The sequence below is a fragment of the Adiantum capillus-veneris genome, chromosome 15 (genome assembly GCF_014529385.1).
Source record: "Adiantum capillus-veneris isolate H3 chromosome 15, ASM1452938v2, whole genome shotgun sequence".
Lineage (NCBI taxonomy): Eukaryota > Viridiplantae > Streptophyta > Polypodiopsida > Polypodiales > Pteridaceae > Adiantum > Adiantum capillus-veneris.
The window spans coordinates 112,060,663-112,086,998 of record NC_140945.1 but is presented as its reverse complement, the minus strand read 5'-3'; the positions used below and the strand labels follow the sequence as shown (position 1 = coordinate 112,086,998).

Sequence of the window (26,336 nt, the reverse complement as noted above, 5' to 3'; positions counted from 1 at the left end):
AATCATTGCATACATCAAACTACCCACTGCAGACGCATATGGAATCTTATCCATTTCAGCCTTTTCTTCCTCAGACACAGGACAATCTTGTTTGCTAAGTTTCACATATGGTGGCAATGGAACACTCAATGCCTTTCCCTTCTCCATATTGAAACGTTGCAAAACCTTGTCAATATACTCTGTTTGAGATAACCAAATCAACTTCTTTGATCTGTCTCTCTCAATGCGCATACCAAGTATATGACTTGCCTCACCCATGTCTTTCATGTCAAACGATTTTGCCATCTTTGACTTCAAAGCTGAAATTTCTTCCAAGTGTTTGCCAGCAATCAACATGTCATCCACATACAAAATAAGGATCAGCCAACTGCCATCCTTAGCCTTCTTTGTATATAGACAGTGATCGAACTCACTACGTTTGTAGCCTTGAGAAAGCATAAACTGGTGGAACTTATGGTACCATGCCCTCGGTGATTGTTTTAAGCCATAAAGACTCTTTAACAACTGGCATACCAAATGTTCCATGCCTTTCTCAACAAACCCTTCTGGCTGCTGCATGTAAATTTCCACATCTAAATCACCATGCAAGAACGCTGTCTTGACATCCATTTGGTGCAACACCAAATCCAATATAGCAACCAATGCAAGAAAGCATCTCAATGTAGTCATCTTGACCACTGGAGAGAAGACTTCATCAAAGTCAATGCCTTGTTCTTGCTTAAAGCCCTTGGCAACAAGCCTTGCTTTGTACTTTGGCTGACTATCATGAGCGGTGATCTTATACCTGTAAACCCATTTACAAGGTAGAGCCTTTTTGCCCTGTGGTAATTTAACCAACTTCCATGTCTGGTTTTTATGCAGAGCTGTCATCTCTGACTGCATGGCCAACTGCCATTTTTTCGAGTCAACCACTTGTAATGCTTCCTTGTAACAAGATGGTTCTCCGCAATCTGTGAGCATGACATAATTTAGAGATGGCACATAACGATCAGGTGGTTTGGAGACACGCTCAGAACGTCTCACCACAACTGATTCTGCCTCTCTAGCCACTATAGGCTGTTCCTGAGCCTGACCATGCTGTCTTGATGTGCTAGCACTAGGTCCATCTTCCCTGAAGACAACTCTTCTGATCTCCTCTGTCTTCTCTGGCTTAGCATGAAACTTGGCTTCATTGAAATGCACATCATTGCTACGAATAAGCTTTCTGGACTCAGGATCCCAAAGCCGGTAACCCATCTCGCCCGATTCTCCGTAGCCAAGAAATATACACTTCTTGCTCTTTGGTTCTAACTTATTTCTGAACTCCTTAGGAATATGGCTATAAGCTTCACAACCAAAGACTCTGAGATGCTTATACGAAGATGCTTATATCCGCGTAAGAGGCCACTTGGGCTTTAATCCCAACATGATCTACTTTTGTTACATAGGCTTTTAGTAGATCGAGAATTGTTAGGTCAGCTATTTCACTTTGGCCATCCGTTTGCGGGTGATAGGCCGAAGAGATGTTTAGCCTTGTTCCTAAATTCTCAAAGAGACCCTTCCAGAAATTACTGGTCATTCTAGGATCTCTATCCGACACTATGGACATTGGCAAGCCATGGTACTTTAAGATTTGTGAAATGAAGAGGGTTGCCATTTAATGGGCTTTGATAGTCTTTTTGACAGGTATAAAATGAGCTTGTTTACTAAACTTGTCTACTATCGTCCATATTCCCGTATTCGCATGGATAGACTTAGGTAATCCAAAGATAAAATCCATGGATATGTTCTCCCATGGTGAATTAGGGATTGGCAAAGGTTGAAGCAATCCAAGTTGCTTCCCTCTATCAAACTTCGTCTTTTGGCATACCACACATTTAGAAACATACTCTTGTATGTTTGCTTTCATGGTAGGCCAATAGAAATATGTTTCAATCCCCTTTAAGGTAGACTGAATGCCTCTATGCCCTGCATAAGGAGGAGCATGATATTCATACATTACTTTCTCACGTAGTGAGCTAGTAACGCATAGTCTATTGCCGTAGAGAAGATAACCATCTTGTAAAGTAAATGGTTCCTCTTTCTTGCCTAGTGCAAGGACTGAAATCACATCTCTAAAATCGGGATCAATAGCATACTCATCTATCATAGAATATAGATCATTGTGAGTTGCTATGGAAACCGCATTCACTCTCGACCGTCTTGAGAGTGCATCGGCTACTTGATTATGCTTGCCAGCAATGTGAGCAATATGAAAATGAAATTGCGAAAGGAAATTTTCCCACCTCATTTGTTTGTCGGAGAGCTTGGTCTGCGTCATTTGTTTGTCGGAGAGCTTGGTCTGCGTCATGACGTACTTAAGGCTTTGGTGATCCGTTCGTATAATGAAAGGAGTCCCCAATAAATAGTGCTTCCATGAGTCTAAGGCATGTAGAACTGCAAGGAGTTCCTTTTCATATATGCCTAGAGCTTGCTCAACAGGGTTGAGCCTTCGACTTTCATAGCCTATAGCGTGCCCTTCTTGAAGCAAAACAGCTCCAAGGCAATCACCACAAGCGTCACATTGGACCTCAAATGGCTTTGAGAGATCCGGTAGTGTAAGCACAGGTTGAGAGATAAGCTTTTCTTTAAGCTTTTTGAAAGCATTGTTCTCCTTGGCAGACCATGTGTACCTAACATTTTTCTTTATTAGGTCATGTAATGGTCCTGCTATTAGTGAGAACTTTTCTATGAAGCGTCTATAGTATGTGCACATACCTATAAAGCTTCTTAATTCATGAAGATTCCTTGGTTTAGGCCATCCTTTTATTACCTCTAACTTTGATGGATCCATTTGGATGCCATCTTGAGAGATAATGTGACCTAAATACTGAATCTTTTATAAGAAAAATTCACTTTTAATTCGATTCACATAAATTTTATTCTCTCTTAGAACTTGAAATATTACCTGGAGGTGTTGCTTGTGTTCGTCTAATGAATTAGTGTAGATGATGATATCATCAAAGAACACTCCAGTAAAGGTTCGGTGAGGCCTGAATAGATTCTCCATCAAGCGGTTGAATGTGGCTGGTGCATTGGTCAAGCCAAAAGGCATAACAATATATTCGTAAAGACCAAACATAGTGCAAAATGCGGTCTTTACAATGTCTTGATGAACTATCCTTATTTGATGATAGCCACTTTTTAGGTCAATCCTACTGATGTAGGTGGACCCTTGTAGCTTATACAAATAGGTCTTCTACCCATGGAACGGGAAACCTATTCTTGATAGTGATCCTATTTAGTGCTTTATAGTCGACACACATACGATATGTGCCGTCTTTCTTTTGCATTAGTAGCACAGGAGAACAAAATGGAGATGAGCTAGGCCCAACCATGCCCTTCTCAACTAACTCATGCACTTGCCGCATAATCTCCTCTTGGTGAGCTTGAGAAACTCTATAAGGAGGTTTGTTAGGCAGTGAACTTCCTGGAAGAAGTTCAATTGCATGGTCATCATTATCTCGTTTAGGAGGTAGCTCACAAGGGATGTCGTCAATAAAGACATCTTGAAACCCCTTGAGAAAATTGGATAACTCTAATTCCTTTTGATTGTGTATATTTTCTTTTGCTAAAACATTAGGTTCATTTTGAGAATTTTTAACAAAAATCATGTACACGGAAATAGAGCTCTTTATTGACTTGTTCAAAGCTGGTGTATGTACAATGGGTATAGTGTTACCCATTTCCTTAGCATCTATATATATATCTTTTTCCCTGAACTTTAAGAAGATTCTCCTTTTAGGGAATTTAACATTGGCAGCCATGCGATCAAACCATGGTGCCCCTAAGATTACATCCTCATGCTTGAGAGGAGAGATAAAGAATTCCTCTTTGTCCACATAGCTTTGGACATGGAGCCTCAATTTTCCGATTAAGGGAGTGACTGAAGCTTCTTGCCCCTTGAAAGCACAATCTGGGGGTAGGACATCTCCCATCTTGTAGGCTTGTATGCCTAGCTTGGTGGCCAACTCTATAGATATAAAATTGTGAGTAGAACCAGGGTCAAAGAGAATAAAAGCATCATGTTCTCTTACCTTTCCCCAAGCATGGCATAGAGGAGATCCTTTGTGGTGAATTTCCTCCTCTTGGATTTCGACCAAGGTAGCTCTAGGAGGTTCATGCCGGTTGTTCTTTTGGGAACAAGCGCGGTACGCATGCCCTTGCTCGCCGCACTTGAAACAACGATTATCCTTGCGATAACGCTCAAGCTCTTCAGGAGAGAGTTTATTTTTGCCTTTATAAACTCCCTTCTCTTTAGCTTTGTTGGAGTTGCCCTTATGAGACTTTTGGACATTGTCCTTCCCCTTAGGCTCGTTGGAACCCTTGTTTTCCGTGGGCTTAGAACTTCTTTTAGCCCCCGTTTGGAAATTGATTCGAGAAGCCACCATAGTATGGTGTATAACCGTCGATATGGTGCGTGGCCTTTGGGAGTTGACATAATCCACCATTTCTTCAGTTAAGCCCGCACAAAATTGTTGCTTTTGCTCTCCAAAATCCAACATCCCAAAACTTTTCTACATATTTGTGAATGATTCGTAAGGAGAGAGCTTTAAGCTTCGCCATTCGGTCAGTACTTTGTCTTTGGCATCGGTGGCCAAAAATTGCTTCATAATGGAAGCTTTTAAAGCTTTTCATGTTCATGGAGCTTCACCGTTGGCCCGTAGGCTAGACCACCATTGCCTGGCGGACTTTTGAAAGTGCATAGCTACATGGCGTACCTTAGAGGACTTCGTGAAGCCCTCATCTCCAAACGTTGCATCGAATTGTTGGATAAAGGCCAAGACTTTGTCTGTAGCACCAAAAGTGCCATCGTAGGTAAGGAAAGAGATGCTCTTCCCTCCCTCTTTGAATTTCTTGAGCTTGGACGACCTCTTCCACGCGGCATAGGATTTCCTATGGCCTCTTCTTTTTGATGGTTCAAAGGTTGCATCATCACTTTCCTCAGAAGATGAAGAATTTGAAGAAGATGGAGAAGAGGGTGACCTCTTTCTCGCCTTTTTCTTGCCTTGATCTTCATTGCCTTCACCATCACTTGCATAAGAGGAAGATGATGAAGAAGATGGAGAAGAGGGTGTCCTCTTTCTCGCCTTTTGTCATCCCTCTTTGAAGTATGGTGTGGAGAAGTATGCGATGGTCTTCTCCGTTTTGGAGGTGATGGAGAGCGTTTAGGCCGCCATCTTCATGGAGCCATCTCCGCCGAGGTGGCGGGAGACTCACTTCTTTCTCGTTCCTTTGGTGGAGGCTCTGAGTTCTCCTTTGAGAAGGAGAGGTGTCATCAAGGAGCAAATGTCTAAGCCCTTCATAGGGATCCTCTTCTTCTTCCCGAATTGGAGAGAGACCTCTTTTGGAAGTCTCGCAAGGAGGCTTCCTAGGTGTTCTCTCGTCATGGTGGGGAGCTTGGAGAATCCCATGAGCATGAAGCTGTCGTTGCACTTCCCTTTGGAGGGATGGATTTCCCATGGTTTGTTGAAGCCTAGAAACAAGATAGTTAACAAGCATCAGGGCATCATTAGTAGCTTGCTCATTAGCAAAATCAAAGCTATTAACATTAATTTCACTCTCTTTATTATTGTCGGCCATTCTAACAACTTTTAGGTGTACTTTGGCTCTTCAAGCTCTAGTTGCTACTCCTCTTTACCCCTTTAGAAAAAGCACTCAAGCTACTATACCCGTGGCTTGAATACTATTAATTGCAAGGAATAGAAGAGAGGGTCGTCCATCACCAAAACAACACCGGCTCCTATCAAGCTTCTAGTAGCTCAATAGTGATTAAGCCGTAGGCAAGCCCCGTAGGACTCCACTATTAAGACCATAGCTCTCGACGGTGATGCCCCGTTAATTGCACAAAGGCAGGCGCACTACAAGGCTGAAAAATCCCTATACTACGTAATCACATGCAATTAATATTACCAACCATTTATAGCTAGCTTGAGGACCTCCCTTCTTGAGCAAGAAAAGAGAAACCTTGTGCTCTGATACCAATGTAACATTTAATGGTCTAGTAACTTGTGTGTAGCGGAAAATAGCATGAACATAGTGAGCATTTCATTAGAATAGATTCCTAATGAGATTAACAAGAGTGCTTAGGTGGAGAGAGCAACAGAAAGCATAACACCTAGTTAGACAGCATGAACAATACTTCAAAAGAGAGAAATTAAGCAATTGACAACAATTGAGGATCGGATTTGCATGGAGCCGGTCCCCCCTCCAAAAGGCTTTGTATTATGGTTTCTCCCATCAAGAGAGACATTTTACAATACAATTCTTCGTGTTCCTTCAATACTAGTTAGTGCAATGAAGATGGAAACTTCATGCACTAAGCAAAAACACTTATCAAACAAAACATCAATTCCCTCACGGTCTCAGACCCAAGACCTCACACACCTTCGAAGATGGTGAGAGCTAGCGGGGTACGAGAGTAGATTGAGAGGAAGAAGGAGTATTCTTACGAGAAAGATGTACATCTCCTCACATAATCACTCATATTAGCATAGCTTAGCTTAGTAATTAGCATGGTAGAGGAGGTGAGCATGCATTGAAGCTTGGCTCTTGGTTGGATTTGCATCACAAAGCCAAGAGTTGTTGGTGTAGGCCTCCCTTCTCACAAGCTTGGAGTAGGTGGTAAGCTTTCCATTAAAGCTTGAGAAGGAGAGAGATTCTTCTTTGCTTCACACATGAGATTGTGTGAGTGTGTGTGTAATAATGCCTTGCAAAAATCATCCCCCTCTCTCTCTTGGTCGAACCCCCTTCCAATTTGCTCTTGCTACAGTCCTATTGGACCTCCCCAGGCTTAGCCAATGGGAATTAAGCAGTATAAGTGATAGCCTCCTGACATGTGTCCCCCTTTCCCCTTTTGTGAGAGCTTTATGCAATTAATAAATGCAACTAAACTCTCATTGGACCCCTTTGCCTCCTGGCCAATAGGAATCAGGCAAGCCATTGGGCTGTTGAATGCTCATTGGTCCCCTTGGGAGACCGTCCAATAGTCTTCTAGAGAGCTTAATTCTTATTGGCTCTTTTATTAAGTGTTTTTAAATTAATTAAACTAGATTTACTCTAGCCTAATTCTCATTGGTCCACCTCCAAGGCCATCCAATAGGAATTGGGTACACCTTGTGGGCATCTGGGCTAGGGAGCTGACATGTGTCCCACATTCCCTTTGTGTAAAGGGAGCTTGTGTCTGTGTGTGTGAGTTTCTCTCTCATCCCCTACTTGCAAGGCTCGCCCCCTTCTATGTAGGGATTGATAAAGACTTTTGGGACACACACAAAGCATCCAATTCCCCCAATGTTTGACCTTTAGACACAACCTTTGAATTTTGGAACCTTAGCATTTTGGAAGTCTTAATGGGCTGAACCTTAGGGTCTTTTAAGCCCACTGTTGCACATAGCTCTTTTGCAGATGGCCCCCCCTTTGGATCCCTATTTTCCCTCCTTTGGATCCCTACTGTGGTCGGTCTGCTAGCTTAACCAATATTCTAGGTTTTTCTCCCCTGGCACTTCCCCATATTAAATGACCAGTTTAACATGAGAAAATCATTTAGGAGAATTAGATATTGATTATTATGACATACAAGGGATACAATTAAAGGATAATCTAAACCTTTTCAATGCTTACAATGCTTCCCTAGAGTAAGCAAATGTAAAAATGTTTAAAATGAACAAAGTTTTTGTCTTATAAGATTCTTTTTTTTTAATTGTGCACAAATGTTAAGAAGTATGCATGCTTATGATCAAGTTTGCGGAGACTACATCTTCCAACCACCAAGTAGAGCTTGTCACTCTACTATGGAGGATTGATAGGACTAATGCGTAGACATGCTTGCGGCAGCTTAAGCTCTCAAGCGCCAAATGGATTAGTCATCCATTCTGGAACGATGTCGTAAGGTAAAATAGGGATCCTCTACCCGCTAGAAAAAGGACTAATGACTAGGCTTTATCTTCTCTACCTCATAGTCGAGGACGACTATGATTTCAAGAGAGAGGTGATGTAATAATAACTAATATCTAATTCTCCTAAATGATTTTCTCATGTTAAACTGATCATTAATATGGGGAAGTACCATGGGAGAAAAAGCTAGAGTATTGGTTAGGCTGGCAGTCTGGTCATAGTAGGGATCCAAAGGGGGAAAAATAGGGATCCAAAGGGGGGGCCATTTGCAAAAGAGCAATATGCATCAATGCGCTTCAAAGCCCCTAAGGTTCAGCCCATTAAGACTTCAAAAATGCTAAGGTTCCAAAATTCAAAGGTAATGTCCAATGAACAAGCCTTAGGGTAAATTGGATGCTTGTGGAAAGACTCAAAAGACTTCCCACATCCCTATCTAGGAAGGGGCGAGCCTTTTATGTAGGGGATGAGAGAGAAACACACACACTCTTGCAAGCTCCCTTTACACAAAGGGCATAGTGGACACATGTCAACTCCCTAGCCCAATTGCCCCCAAGGTGCATTCAAATCCTATTGGATGGCCACAGAAGTGGACCAATGAGAATTACGCTAGAGTAAATTTAGTTTGATTCATTTAAAAACACTTGGTAAAAGAACCAATAGAAATTAAGCTCTCTAGAAGACTATTGGACAGTCTCCCAAGGGGTTCAATGAGCATTCAGCAACCCAAGGTTCCAAAATGTTAAGCTTCAAAAATGCTAAGGTTCCAAAATTCAAAGGTAATGTCCAATGAACAAGCCTTAGGGTAAATTGGATGCTTGTGGGAAGACTTAAAAGACTTCCCACATCCCTATCTAGGAAGGGGCGAGCCTTTTATGTAGGGGATGAGAGAGAAACACACACACACACACACACACTCTTGCAAGCTCCCTTTACACAAAGGGCATAGTGGACACATGTCAACTCCCTAGCCCAATTGCCCCCAAGGTGCATTCAAATCCTATTGGATGGCCACAGAAGTGGACCAATGAGAATTAAGCTAGAGTAAATTTAGTTCAATTCATTTAAAAACACTTGGTAAAAGAACCAATAGAAATTAAGCTCTCTAGAAGACTATTGGATAGTCTCCCAAGGGGTTCAATGAGCATTCAACAGCCCAATGGCTTGCCTGATTCCTATTGGCCAGAAGACTAAGAGGTCCAATGAGAGATTAATTGCATTATGTAAATACCTAAAGCTCTCACAAAAGGGGAAAGGGGGACACATGTCACAAGGCTATCACTTATGCTTCTTAATTATCATTGGCTAAGCTTTGCAGGGGCCAATAGGATGCCATCACGAGTAATTAGCAAGAGGGGTTGACCAAGAGAGAGGGGGGGCCTGATTTTTGCAAGGCTAATATTATCACACACACACTCGCACAATCTTATGTGTGAAGTAAAGAAGACTATCTCCTTCTCAAGATTTAATTTAATGGAAAGCTCATCATCTACTTCAAGCTTGTGAGAAGGGAGGCCTACACCAACAACTCTTGGCTTTGTGATGCAAATCCAACCAAGAGTCAAGCTCCAATGCATGCTCATCTCCTCTACCATGCTAATTACTAAGCTATGCTAAGCTATTAAGAGTGATTATGTGAGGAGACATACTTCTTTTTGGTAAGAATACTCCTTCTTCCTCTCGATCTACTCTCATACCCCGCTAGCTCTCACCATCTTCGAAGGTGTGTGAGGTCTTTGTTCTGAGACCATGAGGGAATTGATGTTGTGTTTTCAAGTGTAAACTTGGTGCTTGAAGCTTCCATCTTCATTACACCAGCAAGTTATTAAAGGAACACAAAGTATTGTATTGTAAAATGTCTCCCTTCATGGGGGAAATCTATAATACAAAGCCTTTCGGAGGGGGGACTGGCTCCATGTAAATCCCATCCTCAACTGTTGTCAATAGCTTACTTTCTCTCTCTTTTTGAAGTATTGTTCATGCCTATCTAACTAGATGTTATGCTTTTGTTGCTCTCTCCATCCAAGCACTCTTGCTATGCTCATTAGGAATGTAGTCTAAATGAAATGCTCACTATGTCTATGTTATTTTCCGCTACACACAAGTTACTAGACCATTAAATGTTACATGTAAAAATATTTGTGTGCAAAAATAGCCTCGACGTTGTACTCCTAAGGGGTTGCACTTGAAGAAGTCAAGCTGGCAAGCCAAAAATTTGTTAGCAACTACTGTGCGTGTGCGTGTGAGTGCTAGAGAGAAATCATCTTTATCATTTCTCTCTCTAGTCTAGAAAATTAATCTATGCTTTCAATTGATAATAGGAAAGCACCATATTACTTCATTTAGACTTTGAAAGTAAAAGTTTCATACCTTTTTAAAAAACAACACAAGATGATTGTGTGTGTGTGTGTGTGTGTGTGAGAGAGAGAGAGAGAGAGAGAGAGAGAGAGAGGGGGGGGAAGAAGAGACCTCAATGATCGATTAGATAAGTGTTGAGCTCAAAACGGGGATAACTAACCTACCACATGGGTCACAGAAAACTTTCCTCTCTCTCTCTCTCTCTCTCTCTCTCTTAACAGGTCTTGAGTTCAACTCCTCGTTGGCTAGATCTTTAAGGTCTAGTTTCCTACGACGTTAAAACTCTCTTCTTCTTCTTCTTCTTCTCTCTCTCTCTCTCTCACACACACACACGCACGCACGCGCGCGGTCACGCGTTAGTAGAGAGAGCATGGCAGCCGCGATGGCCGGTGGGCAGGCTGCTGCTCAGCAAGTAGGAGGAGGGGGAGCGGCGCCTGCAGGCCCACCTCCAAAGAGTGAAATGTCTACCATGCTGCAGCAACTCAACTTGGAGTCGATTCGCACTCGTTCCCACGACCTCTTCACTGCCATATCCTCCATCCTCCAGTCCTTCCAAACCATCCCTCACCACAAATGGTATCCTCTTTGCTCCTTCAATTCATCTTCCATTTTGTGCTGAAAACTTAAGGTAGCGAGGGAAAAGAATATCGTGAGGATGATGAGGATGAGGATGAGGATGAGAAAGATGAAGAGGATGGGATACCTCCATCTTTTGGTTCGACTTTTGGATGAAAACAGAACCACATTCTTAGGCCAACAATGGATGATGATTTGGAGCCGAGAAAGGCGAAGAAAAAATTCAAGGATGGTGGTCAAAGTGTCAAGTTTGATACTTCAGAGATATGAATGAGGCTTTGGCCTCAATTCAAAATTTTTGATACAGCTTTCTCAAGAGACAAGTTTACCAAAGATTCCAAAGTGAGAAAAGTAGCTTCTCGTTTGAAGGGAAATGCACAGACCTGGTGGTCAACTTTATTGTTGCACGGGAGGGCACCTCACAGTTCGGTAGGGTTTAAAAGACTTTTCATCCCAATGGTTGACACCAAAATACGAAGCAAAAATTTTGATTGCTTGGAATCATCTTCGGATGACAAAGGAAGACACATTTTCTATGTATAGTCAAACATTTTGGGATACTTTTCATCTTCTAGCTTCTTTCATGAAGATTCCTTTGAAAGAGCAGATGCACTGGCTTACTTGACGAACTATAGATTTATTGCATAAAGCACAAGTCCTATAGTATTTAGGAGCTTATGAGCACGTCTATTATTTACTCATAAGCTCTTGGAATTTTTAGACTGTTGCTCTGGTATGCAAGACAGTCAAAAAAGGGACTTTCGCAAGAAAGAAGAAGGGCAAGAAACCGGGAATTCCCATGTCGAAGTACTTCTTTCATAAAGTCATCCAACAAGATACTGTCAGCACATCAGTATCCTTGAAGTCCAAAGGAAAATTAGTGACTTTATTCCATCTTGGTAATTCTTCAGGTGTTTCGTAAATCTGGGGTCTCCGGAGTACTTGATCAATCTTTTCACACACTGTCAACTTGCAGTTGACGCTTGTACTTGGCTGTGGCAAACTTCTCCACCGAAAAATTTGCCCAAATCTTCATTCTTTTCTTCAATTCCCGTGCCGAATTTCAACTTTTTTTTTCCTGCCTATCCATCGAGAAGTATTATCTTTGTCAGATTCTCCGCAAGAACCCATGTGTAATCTGGAGTTTTTTATGGCTTGTGTCCTGAAAGACAGAGCGATGAAGACGGGAGCGCGTTCGATGCACGATATACGAAGGATGGGAGTGGCTAATAAGTACGAGGTCGGGGCACGAAGATTCTTTCACAAAAGCCTGCGTGTGCTGCAAAAAGGATTGGATCCTCCGTAGTAGAAGAATCTTTATGAGCTCTGATACCACTGTAACAGGCTTGGACACTCCAAGCGTGAAATCAATAGCAACACACGAATAGAAACTTCAAAATCACTGAACTTTAATACGAGAGAGAGAGAGAGAGTCGACACAGCCCGATGGAGTTTCGTGTCCATAGGTATTGGTCCCATAGTCTGGCGCCCCTTTCGGTATTTCTTTATCATTAATCATTGCAAAGTACAACTCCCGAAGGACCTCTGCTCTTAGACCCTGCGTCCAGGTGCTCTGCAGAGTGAGGCCCCAAGGGCTCTTATACAAGGGATGCCAAAAGCAGAGCCCCAAAAGCAATTAAACTCGAAAGCAACTTGTTCCATAAGCATCCGATCCCAAAAATTGTCAAAAAGCAGCCATCACAAATTACGGAATTTCGTACAGCCTGCCACGTGGCATGTCAACGCAAAACGCAGACCACGTCAACATGTCGGCGCAATCTTCGAAAATCCGTACTGTCGAGTTGTCCGTACTGCCACATGAGGAGTTTGTGACACCCTACACTTCCTCTTGAGTGACTTAAGGATCATGTCATCGACCTATTGGACGGAGCACAACCTGTAAGTTGGGGTGATAAAGCCCAATGTGTGTTGCGCCTAAGTGTTGGGCGGCCGGACACTAACGAGGAACTAACACCGACCATTCATTCTACATAAAACATAAGGACTCATAACCCTAAACACTATTGTGTTTTGAGTCCACCACAACCTGTGTCTCCTCTCTTCGTCTCTCTTCTCCATTATTGCACACACACTCTCTTGCTCGCGTACTTCAATTGGTATCAGAGCCTGAGGATTAGAGAGCACCATTAGAGCTCAGAAGGGAAGAAGGTGGTGAAGCAGCAAAAACATCAGCACGTTTTTGCAGATATGTTTTGGTTTGTCAAAAGGTTTTCGTACAGGCCGATTCCTGCCATTCCTGACCGATTTTTTCGTGCTCTTCAACTTTGCTGTAAGGTGCAACGGAGGTGAATGTTGTTCTTTCTCAAGATGAGTGACCCGATCGTGCTCAAGGTTCCTTTTACTTACAGAAGGGAGAGCCTTCCGTGCCCTTAATGAGAGAGTGCAAGTGATCACAAACAAAGTGAAGACACTGTGCGTGAAGGTGCTGAGACTGAGAGATAGAGATAGAAGAATACGACACCAGAGGGTTGTCAAACCCTCCTCCGAAGGCCCCTCTCTCGATGGTGAGAGAGGTCTATGCTATTGATTGCACAATCTGGTACAAGACACTGATGCAAACTTGGAAAGCTATTATGCAATGAGTGGATATGACGATGTCGACGACGACTTGAATCTCTACCTTCTGCTGTACAAGATGCTGATAGAAAACTCTGATCTTGCTGAGTCTTTTTTTCGCTGAATTTCTGCTGCTTCAAAAACGCCACTCGCTGCCCTTTTAATCTTCCCGAAAACGCTGTTTTACTGCTGTTTGAAAACGCTGATTAGGGCTGTTTGAAAACATTGAGTTTGCTGCTGTTAAAAACGCTGCTCTGTTGGTCCTATGCTTGCTGAATTTCCCTGCTGAATCGCTGCTGCAAACACTACTGAAATCGTCAAAGGCAGGGCTGAAAATGCTGATGTTGCCTGGTGGAAAAACGCCAGCCTAGGGGGGGAATCTTGCTTGAGAGAGAGAGGGAGGAACCTGCTGCACTTGTGCCTGTGTTCTCCTTGCTCTTTTGCCAGATTATGCTAGGCCTGGTTTTCTTCTATATTATCTTACTCATTTTGCCCTATCCAGTTTCTCAACAAAAGTCACTTAATAAAGAAGTGAAAAATGTCAAGAATAGGGATTATACACTGGAAACTGCTCCTGATGGATTTTGATGGTAATGCTGATGATCATGTTGTGTGCAACAGAGGATATGCATCTGCTCTAAGTGTTTGGGCATGCACGGTCTGCGAACAGACTCACAAAAGTGCCAGAATACTTCCTAAGCTAGACTGACTGGACTGAACTGAACCTTTATAACCGGCCTATACAACGCAGAGGGCGGTACTATTTCAATTACCTTGTTAACTTTACACAGAGCACTGAGAAGGGAAGAGAACACAGTTGCGTCCAGCGACTAGAATGTCACTGCGCACACGAGACCCCAAAGATTGGCGCCCCTTTCGGTATTTCTTTATTCAAATTAAGGAAGACGATCCGACCACTTAGCAGAAGCTTTCACAAAGCTGTCCAAACCTGGCGAGGGCTGAAAACGCAGGTTTTTGACCGGATTTCGACAGCATAATGGCGCAAAAACCCCTGTAGGTCAAAAACACCTGTCTAGGACGGATTCCCTCGATATCTGGAAGCTTTCTGGTGAGCTGTCACAGAAATTCAGCGGGCTGTAATTCTCTGTTTTTCACTGCCGGGAGCCCAAAAGCCTATACACGCATCCCAAGGCTCTCATGAGGCTCCCCCGATGTTCCCTTGCAGTTTAGGTGCGAAACCCTAAACCTGCAGAAAAACACAGCAGGCTGTAATTCCCTGTTTCGGATCGTTTTTAGCGGAGCGAACACGCCTACGCGTGTCCCAAGGGCTCCCGCACGCAATGGGACAGTTCCCCTGTGAATTGGACGAGTTTTCACGCGAGAAAACTCTCCAAACTCGCAATCTTTCGTGATGGAATTGTGCGTAGCTGTGGGGGATTAGCAATTAGCTAATCCGGTTCCTGTTCAGAAGGCTCTTGCCTTGGCAAACGCGCATAAACCCCCAGAACTGTACATAGGTCAAATGAGAAGCCCACTAGTGGGGCATAACATATTGTACGTAGGGGAGAAAGAGAGCAGTATGTAGCGTGCGGGGTATCACTCCCGTCACCATACTGTGCATAGAGGGCAAGGTAAGCATTCCATAGCTTCTGTACCTGCTACAATCCACCTGAGGCTGAAAATGGCGCCCCCTTTGTTGATATGCAACTCGTTTTTGCCTCCCAGAGTGGCAGAATCGCTCACAGGCTAACACGTCGCCCAGTTTCCAAGTTTGGGCTTTCCCTGCTAAAAATATCTCAACTGGTGCGTCAGTTGACTTGGCAGCAGAGCAATAAAATGTTCCCCTTGTCATTCTAGAGCTAATGACGCGAACACATTTTCCGGTCAAAAATAGCAGTTCCCTAAATTTTAGGAGATGCTTCCATGGCGTCCCTATCGGTCTCCTGACCATCATTGAAGACTACCATTTGACCAACATCTACAATGTGGGTTAATTTACTGGCCCCTTTCAACTTATAAATTTGCTGTGACTTGACGAGTGGCCCAAATTCCAGTTTGGCGCACACGAGCTTCCATACTCATCAGAATTCAGTGCTAACTGGCCCGGGCAGTCCCTGTCTGACCGACCTAGATCCCCGATGTGAGAAACCCATTTGGCTGCAGCCGTTTCACACTGGCCATGCAATGTCCACTTGCACCTTTTCAAGGGTTTTGGGACAAACAAGTAAAAATAAAATAAATATATCTAATACTTATTTACGGAAGGCAACAGGAAAAATACACCTCCTGGTGACAACCTTTGTCATGCTGTAGCTTGTCCACGGACACATAGGGTTGGATGTGTCACGTGACATCCCCTCCTTTTTAAAGTGAGGTACTGATACCGAGTTGCATGGCTTCCTTGTAGTTTGCCAACAACTCTGTGTAATCTTTAAAAAACTCTTTGTCGATCCCCACTGCTTCGTGGGTTCCTCGATCCTTGAACTTCAAAAAGTATTGTCTCACTTGCTTCTTCGAACTATGTCGGAACCGATGCAACAACACTTGCTCTGGTTCCATGATAGCTTCATCGATGATCTCCGGTTCTTCTTCTTCCGAAATGTCCTGCGGAGGTGTTCCCTGAAACACTTCCAACGAAGAAACATGGAAAACGTTGTGCATTGACCATGAGTTAGGCAACTGCAATTTCATTGAAACCTCATTTATCTTTTTAATGACTGGAAATGGACCATAAATCCTAAAAGACAACTTGGGACACTTCTTTTCAACTTGCTTAAGGCGTTGCTTCATGATTTTTAAATACACCCAATCCCCTTCCTTGATCGAAACATCTTGACGATGCTTATTAGCCTACCGTGAATAAGATTCCCAAGCCTTGTTTAGCCGAAGCTTCACACTCTTAAGAAATCTCGTGCAATGGCTGACTTTCAACATTGGCATCAGACATTTGACTGACTGAGCGAGTCATAAGTGACTGGAATGGACGGCCAAAAGCTGTCTCATACGGAGTTCGACCAATGGCAGAGGAAAAAGATTCATTTAAAATAGCCTGGACCAATGGGAGATAGAGCTCCCACTGAAACTGCTGATCATGAACATATGATTTTAAAACATTAAAAGCTAATTGATTGTAAATCTCTGTTTGACCATTTGGCTGTGGATGAAAAGCCGATGAAAAATTCAACTTAGTGTCGAAATTTTCAGAGAGTGCGCGCCAAAAATTGGACGTGAACTTAACATCCCTATCTGAAACAATTGATTTTGGCAAACCACAGAGGGGGTACCAATGCTTAATGAACAACCCTGCTACATCTTGTGCAGTGATCGTGGCTTTACAAGGAATCAATATGTAAAACTTGCTGAAACGATCAACAATTGTCAAACATTGAGTGTTCCTTGAATGCAAACTTGGTGGGAGGTTAGTCACAAAATCCATGGAGATATCCTGAAAAGGTCCATTGGGAATAGGTAGCGGAAGCAAGAGGCCTTGCTGCTTACCCCAAGGAGCTTTTACCTTTTGACATATAGTGCACCGTGTGACATAACGAAACACATCCTTTCGCATTTTAGGCCAATAAAAGAATCTTTCTATTTTTTCCAAAGTGGTGTTTATTCCCCTGTGCCCACCTGTGAGAGAATCATGTGCATCATGCAATATGGTTGGCGTGAGAGAGGGCAACACACATAAACGTTGACGAAAATACAACAAACCATCACGAATGAGATAGTTGCTTGGCCCTTGGGAAGCAAGAGCTTGTAACCATTGCTTACTAAACTCGGAATCTGCATATTGGTTCTTCATGCTGTCGAAAGACACACCATGGACAGAAACCGTGGATCTTGACTCAAGAGCCAAAATCTGTCCTTTGCGACTCAACACATCTGCAACAGGGTTAGCTTCCAGGCACATACTCAATCAAACCTCCAAATTGCTCAAAAAATTGTGACAACCGTGCTATAAAGAAAATGCTTCCAATGCTTAAGAGAGTGAATGACAGACAAAAGTTCTTTATCATAAACTAAATAGTTCTTTTTTGTACTATTGAGCTTCCAGCTAAGGAAAGCTACAGGACGATTATGCTGCTGAAGCACAGCTCCGATGGCGACATTGCTCGCATCCGTCCATACCTCAAAGGGGTCATCCCAAGAGGCAAGGATAAGACACGGTGCTTCTGTCACTGCAACCTTGAGAGCTGCGAAAGCCTCAATGGCTGCTTCGGACAAGTCTACGTGCTGATGGCGAGTCTTTACCCCTTTCAAAACATCAGTCATAGGTTCGGCTATGCGTGCAAAATTCTCTATGTGCGAACTATATGCTTGACATAAACCAAGAAAAGAACGCACTCATATGCGGTTTTGGGCAATTCCCAATTATGTACCTGTTCCACCTTCGTGGGGTCTAGCTTGACGCCTTCTGCAAAAATGATATAACCCATATAAGTAACTTCAATGAGAATTAACTCAGATTTCTTAGCTGCAATGTACAACTGACACTCATCCAAACGGGTTAGTACCCTCTCGACATCCTTTTCATGTTGTTGCCACGATGCAGAAAAAATGAGAATATCATCCAAAAAGATGAACACACATACACCGACCATAACGCCGAAACGGCGTACCATGAGATGATTAAATGTATCCACGGCACGTGTCAATCCAAAAGACATAATAACATACTCCCATTGCCCTCGCTCGGTGTTAAAAGCGGTCTTGAAGATGTCGCCTTTGAATATCGTACCTGATGGTATTGTAAGGTGTAGCGGAATGAATGTTTGAACTTTGCTCAAGATGAGTGCTCCATAATGTGCTCAAGGTTCCTTTTTGTTCTTATGGAAGGGAGAGCCTTCCGCCTTTAATGAGAGAGTGCAATGATCATAAACAAAGTGAGTGGACATCGTGCGTGCAAGTGTATGAGACTGAGAGGTAGAGAGAGAAGAGAAATACGACACCAAGACGGTTGCAAAACCCTCCTCCGAAGGTCCCACTCTCGTCGGCGAGAGTGGTCTACTATTGATTGCACAAATTGGTACAAAGTGAATGCATGTGACCGATGCAAGTCTAGGCTAGGTCGATGTCGACGACGGGGATGACGAGACGGACGCTATGGCTGAAATCTGCTACTCTTTATCTGCTGTCCAAAAATGATGCTGGTTGAATTCTGCTATGGCTGAGAACGCTATGGAAAACGTTGATTTTGCTGGTCTTTAGGGCTGAAAATCTGCTGTTAGTGTGGGGTTGAATTGGCTATGGAAATGGGTTGAAACAACCAGCTGAAAATCGTCAAACGCTAAAATGTGCAGCAGATACTACTTGTATGAAAAACGCTAGGTTGGATGAAAGCTTGGCGATGGATGTCTTCTGAAAACGCTATGTCCTGTGATGGCTTGGCGGTGAAGATCTGCTGAAAACACTATGTTGAGGTCTTCTTGCGGCGGAACCTTGATGAAAACGCCAAGGGATGAAAAACGCTAGGCTAGGGGAAGTCTTGCTTGAGAGAATCGCCCCCAAGGGGTTCTTGCTTGAGAAGTTGCCTGTTGAGCACTGGTGCTCCTGCCGCCTCTTATGCCAATTAGTGCTAGTATAGGTTTGCTTATATACAAACTTACTCAATTTGCCGTACCTACTTTCCACAAAAGTCACTTAAAAATAATAAGTGAAAAATGTCAAAAATAGGCTAAATGCATTGGAAAATTCCCCTGAAGGATTCTGATGGATTCTGATGGGAATGCTTATGATCATGCTGTGTGCAACCAGAGGATATGCATCTACACTAAGTGACTGGACATGCACGATCTGCGAATAGACTCACAAAAGTGCCAGATCACTTCTAAATCTAGACTGAATGGACTGATTGAACCCTGGTCATGATGTAGCTTGTCCACGGACACATAGGGTTGGATGTGTCCAAGACATCCCCTCCTTTTCAAAGTGAGGTACTGGTACCGAACTGTATGGCGTCGAGGGAGATCGCCAATAGCATCTGGAATCTTGGAAGGGACTCTTCGCCGGCCCACTATGATGTGTGGGTCGTGCGGTACTTGAACTTCATAAAGGTCTGCAACTCTTGCTTCTTTGGGCCGCGCCGAAAGCGACACAAAGTCTTCTGTGGCTCCTTCAATGCTTCAACTTCGTCGAGTGTCATGCTTCTTTCTTCTTCAAGAATCTCCGTGGCTGAAAATTCCTGAAACCATTTCCAACACAAAACCATGAACATACCTATTCCATGTAAGGTGAGTGGAAAAAATATTGTCTTCCTCAAAGACTGTGCATGCAATGTAGATGAACCAAGAGACAGAGTGCTAACCCGTTCACCACACACACGCAAACAATGAGATCGAATCGTTCTTTTAGGATCTAGAGCAATCACTGTGGCAATTCACAACGGAAATGCCCATGCTTGGTGCTCATACTTCCATGTGCTCTTTCTACGAATGTGTCATGCCAAGGAAGAGACATGGAATGTGACTTCCTTGAATGCATGCTTTTCAGCTTTTCATGAACAATCCGCATACATTCGTGCTCATTCATGAGTGAAACGTGCTCAACGTATAATATGTCATGCCTAGAAAAAGGGATCACATCAAGACGTTGACTAAAATAGAGGAAACGATCACGAATGAAACACTCGAACAATGCGTGCGTTGAATCATGCGAACACATAATATTTCCTGTGAGGTTTCTTTGGACCTAGGCTCGAGAGCCAAGATCTGTTCTTCCTAAAGGGGTGCTTTGGACCTAGGCTCGGACCTAGGCTCGAGAGCCAAGATCGATCCTTCGTGATTGATCGAATCTGCAACGAGGTTAGCTTCGCTAGCAAAAGCATTAGCTAACTCATCATCCTTATGAACAATCACATCATCTTCATGCAACTCATCATGCTTGTGAGAAATCACATCTTGATCATGCAAATCATCATGCTTGTCATTGTCATCCAAATCATCATGCTCATCATTATCATTCAAATCATCATGCAAATCATTGTCATTCAAATCATCATGCAAATCATGTGTGTCTTGCTTTGGAGGAGTAGAGATTGAGAGAGTCTCCGTCTCCTGAATCTCTTGCATTTGTGCCTGCACTTGAGAAAAGAGTCGCAAGAACTCTTTCATGTGTTGGTCGCTCTTTTCCTTTATGGCTTTGTACTCGCGATCAAATTTGGCTTGACTTTCTTTGTTTTCACGATCCAATTTGGCTTGTCGTTCTTTGTCTATGGCTGCCATGCTTTCTTCGTATTCACGATCTATGTATGCCATCTCTTCTTCGTAGGCCTTTCTGTTTGCTTCTCTTTCTGCTTTTCGTGCTTCGCGGTCTAACTATCGTTCCATAAACAACTACTCAACTCCTTCAAAGGAGTTAGTGAAATCCTTGGCGTAGATGGGGAACGGGGAGGGTCGGAAAAACCTCCTGGTGGGGAAAATTCTTCTTCGCCTCTCTCATGCTCATCACCTCCAAGCGAAGTATCCATTCCGCTTCGAGTGATGACCATTCTGAAGTCGTGGGTTCTTGTGGGTTCTTGAGTTCACGAGGAACTTGGGTTCTTGGGGTCTTGGTTCTTGGGATTCTTCAGGGTCTTGAGGTTCTTTAGGTTCTTCTTTCGCTTGCAATCTGTGTTAGAGAAGGATCTTCTCTTCACCCGAGTTCTGCTCTTTTTTGCGGGCGCACCCCTTCGCGGCCTTGGGCTCACACCAAGGTTGCTTTTTCCCACCTCATGTCGATTGGCCGGCCGCTAAGTGCACGGTCCGCTCTTAATGAGTGAAAAGAGGCACAAGGGAGGCTGGACAAGCCCTTCTTTCTTGGGATTCCTGTCACTCTTCAAAAACACGATTAGGAATCAACACGCCCAAGCGAACTTGGGTTCATGCGACCGCAACAAGCAAAAAAAAATCTTGTGATTCTTGTGGTTCTTTTCTTGAGTGATACAGAACACTGCCAAAGCTCTGATACCAATGTAAGGTGCAGCGGAATGAATGTTTGAACTTTGCTCAAGATGAGTGCTCCATAATGTGCTCAAGGTTCCTTTTTGTTCTTATGGAAGGGAGAGCCTTCCGTCTTTAATGAGAGAGTGCAATGATCATAAACAAAGTGAGTGGACACTGTGTGTGCAAGTGTATGAGACTGAGAGATAGAGAGAGAAGAGAAATACGACACCAAGACGGTTGTAAAAACCTCCTCTGAAGGCCCCACTCTTGTCGGTGAGAGTGGTCTACTATTGATTGCACAAACTGGTACAAAGTGAATGCATGTAATTGATGCAAGTCTAGGCTAGGTCGATGTCGACGACGGGGATGACGAGACTGGCGCTATGGCTGAAATCTGCTACTATTTATCTGCTGTCCAAAAACGCTGCTGGCTGATTCTGCTGGTCTTTAGGGTTGAAAATCTGCTGTTAGTGTGGGGCTGAATTGGCTATGGAAATGGGCTGAAAACAACCTGTTGAAAATCGCCAAATGCTGAAATCTGCAGCAGATACTACCTGTATGAAAGACGCTAGGCTGGATGAAAGCTTGGCGATGGATGTCTGTTGAAAACGCTATGCCCTGTGATGGCCTGGCGGTGAAGATCTGCTGAAAACGCTATGTTGAGGTCTTCTTGCGGCGGAGCCTCGATGAAAACGCCAAGGGATGAAAAACGCTAGGTTAGGAGAAGTCTTGCTTGAGGGAATCGCCCCCAAGGGGTTCTTGCTTAAGAAGTTGCCTGTTGAGCACTGGTGCTCCTGCTGCCTCTTCTGCCAATTAGTGCTAGTCTTGGTTTGCTTATATACAAACTTACTCAATTTGCCCTACCTACTTTCTAACAAAAGTCACTTAAAAATATCAAGTGAAAAATGTCAAAAATAGGGAAAATAGGCTAAATGCACTGGAAAATTCCCCTGAAGGATTCTGATGGGAATGCTTATGATCATGCTGTGTGCAACCAGAGGATATGCATCTACACTAAGTGACTGGACATGCACGGTCTGCGAATAGACTCACAAAAGTGTCAGATCACTCCTAAATCTAGACTGACTGGACCTAATGAACCCTGATCATGCTGTAGCTTGTCCACGGACACAAAGAGTTGGATGTGTCACGTGACAAGTATCCACTCTTGAGATCGACCTTACTGAAAACCTTTGCCTCATTGAGCCTATCAAGGATATACTTAATGCGAGGCATCGGAAACTTGTTCTTGACGGTCATCTTGTTCAAAGCCCTGTAATTAACACACAAACGAGACGAACCATCCTTTTTGCGAACAAACAAAATAGGAGCAGCAAAAGGACTTACACTAGGACGTATGAATCCTCTAGCCACCAACTCTGTGAGTTGTCGCTCTAATTCTTCCTCCCGTGTCTTGTTCAAACAGTAGTGTTAGGTGCAGTGGAATAAATGTTGTATTTTCTCAAGATTAGCGATCTTTATTGCTCAAGGTTCCTTTTAGTTCTTAGGGAAAGAGAGCTTTCCGTCTTGTAGAGTGCTGGTCACGAACAAAGTGAGTGGATATTGTGCGTGCAAGTGAATGAGACTGAGAGAAGGAGAGAGAAGAGATACGACACCGAGAGGTTGTAAAACCCTCCTCCGAAGGCCCCACTCTCGTCGGCGAGAGTGGTCTACTTTGATTGCACAAAGGTGTACAATGCGTATGCAATGGACTATGCAACTTGGTCTATGCCGACGGTGACGACGACGACGATGGCTGAAATCTGAGATCTTCTAATCGCTGAATTTCGGGACTGTTTCGTTGACTGAAAAAGACTGTTTTGGCTGCGTTTTCTTGGCTGAAAAATGAGGTTTCTTAGGGCTGAAAACTGATGGTCTTTACGGGCTGAATCTGCTACACTTTAGGTGAATATTGCCGGTCTTAATTTGCTGCTGAAATCCAAAAACGCCAGGGCTGAAATTGGTCCTTCTGTCGCCGGGGTTCTGCAAATGCAAAAATGCTAGGCTGATCTGCTGTGTCGTGATGACGCCGAGGCTGATCTGCTGTGCACAAATCGCCAAGGCTGATCTGATGCAAAAACGCTAGGTCTTCTATGGAGAAAACGCCAGAGTAGTCGCGGGGGTTGGTCTTGCTGAAAAGTTGCCTGTTGAGCAAGGTGCTCCTGTTGCCTCTTTTGCCATTTAGTGCTAACTTGGGTTTGCTTATATGGAAACTTAGCAAAATTGCCCTACCTACTTTTGTAGGAAAGTCACTTGAAAATAATAAGTGAAAATCCCAATAAATAGGAAAATAGGCTAAATGCACTGGAAAATTCCCCTAACTGATGCTAATGGATTTTGATGGGAATTCCAATGATCATGTTGTGTGCCAACTGGAGGATATGCATCTATGCTAAGTGACTGGGCATGCACGGTCTACGAATAGACTTACAAAAGTGCCAGATCACTGCAAATCTAAATTGACCGAACTGACGGGAACCCTGCTGTGGTGTAGCTTGTCCACGGACACATAGGGTTGGGATGTGTCACGTGACAAGTAGGGAGGCTTAGGCAAAGAATGCAAACCTTCCTCAGCACGAATGATGATGGGGGAGTCAGTCTTGGCATTTGGTGTGAGAGTGTTGGTCTCCCAATCAATGAGAGGGTTATGCTCACGAAACCATCTAATGTCCAAAAGCATATCACATCCTGAAAGAGGAGACACGAGAAATTTTCTACGGAAAGCAACTTGTTGAACTAGGCTAAAAACGCTGAGGTTTATGGCTTGAAAACGCTGAACTTAGGGCTTGAAAAACGTTGCTACAGGGGGTTGCAAGAGCGCTGTCCAAGGTTGCTGAAAACGCCAGGTCTTCAATGGTTCTTGCTTGAGAGAGAGAGGGAGATGCCTGCTCCAATTGGTGCCTGTGCTCTCCTTGCTCTTCTGTCAGAAATGCTAGCGCTAGGGTTTCCTCATATATTGTCTTAAGCAATTTGCCTTACCCAGTTTCCCAACAAAAGTCACTTAAAATAATAAGTGAAAAATGTCAAAAATAGAAAAAATAGGTTTATGCACTAGAAAATGCTCCTGATGGATTCTGATGGTAATACTGGTGATCATGCTATGTGCAAGCAGAGGATATGCATCTAATCTAAGTGTATGGACATGCACGGTCTGTGAACAGACTCACAAAAGTGTCATATTACGTCCTATTCTAGACTGACTTGACTAAACTGAACACTGGTCATGCTGTAGCTTGTCCACGGACACCTAGGGTTGGATGTGTCACATGACATCCCCTCCTTTTTAAAATGAGATACTGGTACCGAGCTGCATGGCTTCTTTGTAGTCTGCCAACAACTGTGGGTAATCTTTGAAAAACTCTTCATCTACCCACACTGCTTCGTGGGTTCCTCGATCTTTGAACTTGAAAAAGTATTGTCTCACTTGCTTCTTCGAACCATGTCGAAACCAATGCAACAACACTTGCTCCGGCTCCATGATTTCAGCTTATCGATGATCTCCGGTTCTTCTTCTTCCGAAATGTCCTTTGGAGGTGTTCCGTGAAACACTTTCAACCAAGAAACGTGGAAAATGTTGTGCATTGACCATGAGTTAGGCAATTGCAATTTCATTGAAACCTCATTTATCTTTTTAATGAGAGGAAATGGACCATACATTCTAAAAGACAACTTTGGACACTTCTTTCTAACTTGCTTAAGACGTTGCTTCATGATTCTTAAATACACCCAATCCCCTTACTTGATCGAAACGTCCTGATGATGCTTATTAGCCTGCCTTGAATAAGATTCCTGAGCCTTGCTTAGCCGAAGCTTCACACTCTCAGAAATCTCATCCAATGACTGACTTTCATCATTGGCTTGGGACATTTGACTGACTGATCGAGTCAAAAGTGACTAGAACGGACGGCCAAAAGCTGCCTCATATGGAGTTCGACCAATAGGAGAGGAGAAAGAGTCATTCAAAATAGCCTGGACCAATGGGAGATAGAGCTCCCACTTATGACTCTAAAACATCAAAAGCCAACTAATTGTAAATCTTTGTCTGACCATCTGACTGTGGATGAAAACCGATGAAAAATTCAACTTAGTGCCAAAATTTTCAAAGAGTGCGCCCCAAAAATTGGACGTGAACTTAATATCCCTATCTGAAACAATCGATTTTGGCAAACCACAGAGGGGGTACCAATGCTTTATGAACAATCGTGCCACATCTTGTGCAGTGACCGTGGCCCTCCAAGGAATCAACATGCAAAACTTGCTGAAACGATCAATAATTGTCAAACATTGAGTGTTCCTTAAATGCAAACTAGGTGGAAGGTTAGTCACAAAATCCATGGAAATATCTTGAAAAGGTCTATTGGGAATAGGCAGCGGAAGCAAGAGGCCTTGCTGCTTACTCCGAGGAGCTTTTACCTTTTGACATATAGTGCACCGTGTGACATAACGAAACACATCCTTTCGCATTTTAGGCCAATAAAAGCATCTTTCTATTTTTTCCAAAGTCGTGTTCATTCCCTTGTGCCCACCCGTGAGAGAATCATGTGCATCATGCAATATGGTTGGCCTGAGAGAGGGCAACACACATAAACATTGACGAAAATACAACCAACCATCACGAATGAGATAGTTGCTTGGCCCTTGGGAAGCAAGAGCCCGCAACCATTGCTTATCAAACTCAGAATCCACATATTGGTTCTTCATGCTGTCGAAAGACACACCCTGAATAGAAACTGTGGATCTTGACTCAAGAGCCAAAATATGTCCTTTGCGACTCAATGCATCTGCAACAGGGTTAGCTTTTCCAGGCACATACTCAATCAAACCTCCAAATTGCTCAAAAAATTATGACCACCGTGCTTGGCGATCACTCCAATGGGCATAGACTGGAGCCACTTGAGGGCTTTGTGATGTGTGGAACTGTAAACTCTCTACCATAAAGAAAATGCTTCCAATGCTTAAGAGAGTGAATGACAGACAAAAGTTCTTTATCATAAACTGAATAGTTCTTTTTTGCACCATTGAGCTTCCGGCTAAGGA

The 26,336-nt window shown here is 43.4% G+C and overlaps 1 protein-coding gene across 4 annotated transcripts in view; it reads left to right on the top strand.

Annotated features, from left to right (window-relative positions):
• The first annotated feature begins 10,546 nt into the window (after window positions 1-10,546).
• The window catches only part of MED8 (mediator subunit 8), a 75,669-nt gene continuing 59,879 nt past the window's right edge, over window positions 10,547-26,336 (top strand). For 2 of the 4 annotated variants that reach the window (XM_086482970.1, XM_086482971.1), the window contains exon 1: window positions 10,548-10,842. In XM_086482970.1, coding sequence (XP_086339096.1) covers window positions 10,637-10,842 — 206 coding nt within the window. In that variant the 5' untranslated portion in view covers window positions 10,548-10,636. Of the gene's footprint in view, window positions 10,843-26,336 lie in introns of all 4 variants that reach the window. The other 2 variants (XM_086482969.1, XM_086482972.1) reach the window with 2 other exon arrangements.